Source organism: Haliotis rufescens, unplaced genomic scaffold, assembly GCF_023055435.1.
Source record: "Haliotis rufescens isolate VD_foot unplaced genomic scaffold, xgHalRufe1.0.p SCAF_12, whole genome shotgun sequence".
Taxonomy (NCBI): Eukaryota; Metazoa; Mollusca; class Gastropoda; order Lepetellida; family Haliotidae; genus Haliotis; species Haliotis rufescens.
This window is the reverse complement of record NW_025963802.1, coordinates 35,487,254-35,495,484: the sequence shown is the minus strand read 5'-3', so window position 1 is coordinate 35,495,484 and position 8,231 is coordinate 35,487,254. Positions and strand designations below refer to the sequence as shown.

The window sequence follows — 8,231 nt, the reverse complement described above, 5'->3', positions numbered from 1 at the left end:
GGACCCGTAGTAAATTGCCCTTTTTAAGGGTATTGCTATGTGTCTTAAGGACTAGTGGAATAAAAATGTCAGTTTCTAACACTGCAGAAATAAACAGTTATCATTGTGTACAATTGAAATTGCATTTCCTGCAAAAGACATGGTTATCTTCACAACTCATAGATAAGTTGAAAATTTATAAGATTTTATAGTGTAATTACAGCCTAAACAGGAAATGATGGCTGAGATGAAATAGAGGGAATTATGGGCTTCACGCACTGTACCCACGTGAGGAACTGAACCCGGGCATACTGCGGGATGTTGAACGCTTTACCCACTTGGCTACCTCACCGCACCAAAACTGACAATAACACTTAAAGGGACACGATGTTGACTGTTCTGAAGCATTTTTTGTAAACATTAGCCGACAACCTCCAAGCTTATACAGCTCTGCTCGCCTTATTCCACAAGTGAATTTTTTGTTTCAGTGACCACGCCATGGGTGTAGGCTTATCACGTGACAGACATACTACTACATTGGTTGGATGGTTTGTTGTTTAACGCCGCACTCAGCAATATTCCCGCTATATGACGGCGGTCTGTAAATAATCGAGTCTGGAACAGACAATCCAGTGATTAATATCATGAGCATCAATCCACGCATTTGGGATCGATGACATGCATCAACCAAGTCAGCGAGCCTGACCACCCGATCCCGTTAGTCTCCTTTTACGACAAGCATAGTCACCTTTAATGGCAAGCATGGGTTGCTGAAGACCTATTCTACCCCAAAATCTTCACGGGTCTCCTACTACTACAGCTGAGACAGTGAGGTGCATGAAATATAGCTTAACACATCGAAGAGACCGTATAGCTAGCTCTCCTTGGGGCTTTAATGACAGCACCTGGAGGATAAACATGCAAATGAAAATAGTTTTTCACATTCTAGGATATTTTCTCAATGAAAGTTATGCTTATCTAAATGTGTAGACTCGTACAAAATGAAACATGAAAAACACATGAATGGACTCATGTAAGATGTGACAGATGCACAAGGCTGGCAGCAAGGAACTCTGGGTAGGAGAGTGGTTGGCTTCATATGACTGAGGCATATAAATGTTGTAATCTAGGCTTTGATAAACACTGGCTTCTAATCTAATCAAGTTGGCATTAGTATTTTGTACCTCATCCGTAAGAAAGACAGACAGGCTTTCTCTTAAATTTGCCTCAAATAAAAACACACGACTGAAGCAAGTTTATTCTGCGCAGCGCTGGCGTTGTTTTGTTTTGGTTTGAGAATTGAATTGGGCATGTGACGTCACTATTTCCTGCATGATTAAAAAACACACAGAACTGTCAGTATACTGTCCCTTTAGCAGTTAGTCAGCTAAAACATATTTAAATTTCAATACATTTCTCTTTTTACAGGAAAATTAACTCCAGTAAAATCTGGAAAGTAATAACAAAAGCATTGATCTTTTTCAGAAATGTAATAACTGGTGCAATATGCTAACTTGATCAGAACGTTTCATCAGTAATCTCTGATTGCTGATTTGAAATATTCGTCATGGTTAGGCAATAAAGTCAAAATTTGGCACAATTAGAACAAGTGTTCAACACGTTAAAAGCCTCAAATATCAGCATATATCAAAACCCAAATACATATCAAAAAGCACAAATCACTTCCCTTTCAAAAAGATGTGGCACAAATAAACTTCCAGCATTGTACGATCTTTATGACTTCCATCTTTGTGGTCACAAAACATAAAAAGATATATCTACTGACAACCATAACAACGGTGTAACGTGGAACATCTGGAGGAAGTCTGATTGTCCTCAGCGTCGGCAGCAGAAGCTGAGAAGATGGAGCAGCAAGCTTCCCGTGGGTGAAGATCAGCAACAGCTGTTGCTGACGACGATGTCAGGGACATCTACGTCTTCTTTTTTGTCTTGGCAGCAAGTCTGAGCTGCAGCTCTTCAATCTGTTTACGTAGAGCCTCTTCTTCATCATCATCTTCATCATCAACTGAAACAAGTATAACAAATGGAACATGATGCTTGACTGGATGTAAGGTGTTATCATGCTTATACAACTTATTTTGTTTGTTTGTTTGTTTAACGCCGCACTCAGCAATATTCCAACTGTATGACAGCGGTCTGTAAATAATCAAGTCTGGACCAGACAATCCAGTGATTGACATAATGCGCATTGATCCATGCAATTGGGATCGATGACATGCATCAACCAGGTCAGTGAGCCTGACCATCAGATCTTGTTAGTAGCCTTTTACGGCAAGCATGGGTTGCTGAAGACCCATTATAACCCGTATCTTCACGGGTATATTCTGAAATTAAATAATGCATCTATCAATACATATTCATGAAGACATCTTGACTTGAAGGATGTGATTCACAGTTTGCAGATGTATGTTAATGCACGGTGAACAATTTCAATGTTTGTTTGTTTGTTTGGAGCATGAAACTCATACATGTTGTTCTTGAATGTGAACAGCACACAATGCTTGTTTAGCTATGAGGCGCTTAAAAAGATATTTTCGCTTAACTGTAAATAACGTCTCGGACAATTCGTGGGTTGAGTCCAAATAGTCGCCCAACTGTACGCAACCGGTTGAGGGAGCACAACATCCAGCCCAAAGTCCAGCAATGTGCCCAATTATGCTTCGCAGTTACCGTCAGCTTGGTGCAGGCAGCATGTGATGTTCAGAAGACATGACTGGGACAGTATGCTGTCCACATAATGGGTTCATGTCTACAAGGGTCTACAGGTGTCCTGAAGAACATTTCAGTGACTCGTGTGTTACTTGATGTTGGCAGTTTAGGGGGGAAATTGAAATGGTGTGGGGTGGCATTGCAACTCACGGGAGAACACAACTCATCATTGTTAATGGCAGTATGAATTGTGTATGCATCAAGGACAACATCATTCGAGATCATGTTCTGCCCAAGTGCAAATGCAGGGACGTAATGGCATGTTGCAGCAGGATAATGCCAGCTCACACGTTGCATGACTTTATTAATGGGCAGCATAACATTGCTGTACTGTCATGGCTGGCTGTTTCTCCATAGCTCTCCCCCCTAGAACATGTCTTGGATGAGATGGAACGATGCCTACAACAGGACCAGAACCAGCCAGTAACGCCAGCTCAGTTGGGACAAACCTTGGTTGACATTTTGAATAACATCAATGCACACTCTCTGCCTTGCATGTATCAACACATATGGTGGTCACACCCGATACTGACATTGTTGAGTTGTTACACCACCCCTCTTTTAGGGCGTGTCGCCTGTTGCCAGGTATGAATTTGTTGTGATAAAACATTTATCAGACGAATGACCCAATATTATATTGTTCTTTTCAATAACATAACATTTATGCCACTTTATATGAAGCACGGTTACTTTTTTTCTGTTAGTATACATGTTATTATACAGACTGAATTTCAACGTTAGACAGACGCAATTTAACAAGGTATTATACCACAGATTGAATAATAAAGTAGGGTGGGACATAACAAGGTGTGATACATATTATCATGGTTATACCACAAACTAAATATAAAAGTAAGGTGGGATATAACAAGGTGTTATACATATCCTGGTTATACCACAGATTGAATATTAAAGTAGGTGGGATATAACATTCCTGCTGGTCCTGTGGGCCGGGGCAGATACAGCAGAGATCCTATTCCTACTGAAATCAGTGAATCAGCAGAGCAGTGGGCCAGTTAACAGCGTATACTCACATATTCTCATTGGATGTTCATATTTGTTATTCCACAGATGAACAAAAAGTACAGGAGGTCTATTTGAATTGTTAACATGATTCTATTTTCTTGTCAATATTAAGGAAGGCCAGTTGTTTTGAACACAAATCGGCATTAGATGTTCATGGTAAACTATACCATGTAAGTAAAATGTTAGAAATCTCACCTGGGCACTCTTTCTGGAACATTGAGTTGATGCTCGTGGCACCATCGTCCAGGCACATCTTGACCTTGTACACACCATCCTGCACGGAGGACGCAGTGATGGTCAGCTTCTGGTTGTCGACCTTCTCGGCAAGCTTCATTAACTCCTCTGTGTTATTCCTCACGTCCACCCCATCCAGGCTGCACTTGACCACTTGCTGCGGCAGAATGGCGAACTCCGACTCTAGCGTCTTTATCATCTGTAACTCCACTCTGTCGAAGTTTCCATAGTCACAGAAGAACACCTTACAATCAGTATCTGTGACATCCTCAACCCTCGCTCGATACCACGACTCGTACTGACTGTAGAAGGCACAGACCATATCCCCAACTTTTGGGGTGATGGTGTTTGGATTACTGGAACATCTGGTGTTGATTTCTTTCATGAGAGGTTCCAGTGCTATTGTCCCTTCGACAGTCTGGATGCTGATGGCATTAAAGTCCTCAATGTGTGTCACGCAAGCTTCAACTGACGATCCGTCTACCGGGATTTCACTACAGGTCATTACCTGGGCCACAGGTGTGTTGAGTAGGTCATTAATACTTTCCCCTTCCACCTGAATCTCAACATTGTAAACTTGATCAATTTTGTCTAAAACAGTCACCTGCAGTTTCACACCACTAATTTTCTCTTGCAGCAGAGCCAGTTTCACAGGATCATTTCGGACAGTTACATTATTGAGGTGGCATCTGTGTCCCTGGACTGGTAAAGACCGGAATTGCTGCTCCAACTTTTTGATATTGGCAGGCAGTACGACATCAGAGTTACCATAGTCACAGAAGAAGACCTTGTATCCTCCCTCCTTAGTTTCCTCCTCCACACGCGCTCGGTACCAGGTGTTGTCAAGGGTGAACAAGGCACAGACGTCGTCTCCAACTTGGGGTGTGAGGGAGTCCGTACTGCTGGTGCAGTAGACATTAATCTCCTTCATCAGCTCAATCACCTCCATGTAGCCTTCAAATGTCTGGAAGTAGACACAGTCAAAGTCCTGAATGTCCATCACAATGGCGTCAAATGTTCCCCTCGGAAGTTCAATTGTGACCAGAGCGTTTTCATCTTCAGAAGGTGCTACAGCAAACATGTCATTGATGTTGGTTTCATCTACCAACATTTCCACATGGTGTACATTCCCATTCTTGGAGAGAGCCGTCACTGACAACTTGACATTGGAAATTGTATTCTTCAACTCTTCAATCTTCTCCGGATTGTTTCTGATGGTCACCGTTGGCAAAGAGCACTGGATGCCTTGGATGGGGCAAGTCAAGAAGTTATCAGGCAGTTTTCTCAAATCGGTCATCTTGACCTTATCCGAATTTCCGTAGTCCAGGAAGAAGACGTCACAGAATGTGTCACCTACTTGATCGATCCTGGCCCTGTACCATTTGTTATCGACAGAGAAAAGAGCACACACAATGTCCCCCACAGCAGGGGTGACCGAGTCGGATGTATTGGTACAGTGCACGTTCAGCTCCTCCATCACTGGCTGGAGGTTAGTAAAGCCTTGGATCGTCTGGATGGTAATACAGTCAAAGTCATGGACATCTGTCGCTAGAGCATCGACTGTGGTTCCTACAGGCAGTTCGGCATACTCCACCATCTGCAACGCAGGAGGGGATGGACATGGCGAAGTTTCTCCAGATGAAGGAGTTACAGGAGGCAATGTTTGAGAGGGTTGACCTTGGGCTGTTTCAGATTGCTGAATGTTTGGAGGGGCTGTTTGAGATGGTTTTGTTTCAAGAGATGCTTTTCCATTATTTGTACGGAAGTAGTCGTTAAGGAGTTCCTCGTCCACCCTGATTTCAACGCTGTAGACACTGCCACTCTTGCTCATGGCGCGGACATCGAGGTTCTTGTTGGTCATCAGCTCCTGAAGTTGGGTGATGGTCTCAGGGTCATCCGTCACAGGAACACAGTCCAGCGAACAATGGATTCCTTGGATTGGGAAACAACGGAACTGATCGTCAAGCTTCTTTATCAATGAATATGGAACCATGTCAGAAATACCAAAATCTACAGAGAACACCTTACATTCTGAGTCTCTCAGTTCATCAACCCTCGCCCTGTACCACACACCAACAGCACTGAAGAAAGCACAAACATAATCTCCAACCTGCGGGTGAACAGAGAAATGGTTGTTGGTACACTGAGCATTCATCTCTGCCATCAAGTCACAGAGAACGCTGTTTCCGTCTAATGTCTGTATGTAGATGACATCAAGTCCTTGAACAAACGTAGCAACCGCTCTTGTGTCAGTCCCATCTGTGGTCAGGCTTACAAACTTCATTGGCTGTTTGTCTTTCTCATCCTTTTGAAACATGTTGTTTATGGTGGCGCCATTGACCTCCATCACCACACTGTACACATCGTTCTGTCTCCCAACAGCCTTCACCTTCAGATGCACACCAGCGATCTTCTGTTTCAGTTTTTCCAGCATCTCGGGACTGCCGCCATCAATGCCATCCAGCCGACATTTTATACCCTGCCAAGGTGGGCTGCCCAAGTGTGCATCAAGCTTCCTGATCTGTGAAAAGTCAAGAGTGTCTGAGTTCCCAAAATCAACAAAGAAAACTGTACATGTGGAGTGTGTCACTTCTGTGACCAGGGCTCGATACCACACACTGTCTTCACTGAAACATGCGCAGATATAATCGCCCACTTTAGGCGTAATGGTTGCTTCGTCCTCTGTGCATGCTGTGATTAAAAGAGCCGTGAATTCATGCAGAGCTTTGAACCCATCCATGGTTTGTATGTATATTGACGAGAAACTGTGGATGTCCGTGGCAACTGCTTCAACTGATGACCCGTCTGTTGGCAATGAAGCAGACGGCAACATTGGGACACATACAGAGGCAGATGTCTCTTTGGGTTTAGTCAGGGAGTTTTCTTTCAAGATGTCTTCCTTTGGGACAATGTCTGGTTCTGACAGGAACAACTCATTGATGTTATGTTGACCAGCCTTGATCTGGACACTGAAGATGCTGCCAGAAACGCTGACCACCTTCACAAGCAGCTTCACCCTTGACACTCTGTCCTGAAGTTGTTTCACCTTTTCCTTATCATTCTTAATGCTCACCCCAGCCAGGCAGCAATGAATTCCTTGTATGGGAAGCTGACAGAACTTAGGATCCAGCTTCTTGATTGACGAGAAAGGCACATTATCGTAGTTCCCGTAATCAACGAAGAAGATTCGACAGTTTGTTTCCTTGACTCCATCCACTCGTGCCCGGTACCAATCCCCCTCGAACGGAGCAGCGACCATCTCCCCCTTGCCAGGTGTGAGGATGGCGTTGGAACTCTGGCAGACCTCATTCAGTTCCTGCATCTGGTCTCTCAGAGCAAGGGCGTTATGCATGATCTGGAGGTACAGGTCGTCAAAGTCCTGTACGTATGTGGCGATGGCTTCCACCTCAGTGCCATCCAGTGGCAGTGATGATTTCTGTAGGCTTGCAGCTATGATAGGTGGATCACTGGAGGCTTGGTTGGGGCTCTCAGCTGTGGAGAGGAACACAATTAACCTATATGGGGAATCAAACCTTGGTCTCTCAGCTGTGGAGAGGAACACAATTAACCTATATGGGGAATCAAACCTTGGTCTCTCAGCTGTGGAGAGGAACACAATTAACCTATATGGGGAATCAAACCTTGGTCTCTCAGCTGTAGAGAGGAACACAATTAACCTATATGAGGAATCAAACCTTGGCTATAACCACTAGGCAACACCTGCTGCCCCAACCAGTGTAATTATGCCATTCATATAACAATGCATTTGAGCATAGAGAATTACACTGCTCTTAGCATTATTCCAGCCAAACACAGAAGGGGACACCAGACTTCACACACTGTAACTGAGGCAGTACGGGTGACTGTGCACTGAAGACACCAGATGATTGAAAACAGCCTATGGGCTGTTGTTCCACTTGTCAACCAATGAATGGTCCAGCTGAGCTAGCATTACTGGCTGTGTACTGTTCACATTAAAATACCAAGTACATGAGTTAAATGCTCCCAACAAACATTCAAATGCAAATCGTGAATCATGACCTTAAAGGTGAGGAGATGTCTTCATGAATATGTATTGAAAGATGCTTTATTTAATTTTCATTAAACCTTGTATGAAGCACAGTTACTTTCCCCCCCGTGAGAATATAATAAATGTTTCGCCATATTTTTTATTCCAAAATTAGGAATTTGCTTCAGACTTGGGGCCGAGTATTGGTCTCTGAGTTGGCGTAGAGAAATCTTTGCTGACTCCAGGACCATTT

The 8,231-nt window shown here is 43.6% G+C and overlaps 1 protein-coding gene across 1 annotated transcript in view; it reads right to left on the bottom strand.

Moving 5' to 3' along the window:
- Nucleotides 1-701: 701 nt before the first annotated feature.
- The window catches only part of LOC124136611 (tudor domain-containing 6-like), a 49,570-nt gene continuing 42,040 nt past the window's right edge, over nt 702-8,231 (bottom strand). Inside the window, exons 24-25 of the mRNA XM_046502587.2 lie at nt 3,931-7,461; nt 702-2,005 (exon numbers count right to left, since the gene is read on the bottom strand). Of these exons, the coding sequence (XP_046358543.2) occupies nt 1,911-2,005; nt 3,931-7,461 (3,626 nt within the window). The 3' untranslated portion in view covers nt 702-1,910. The remainder of the gene's footprint in view (nt 2,006-3,930; nt 7,462-8,231) is intronic.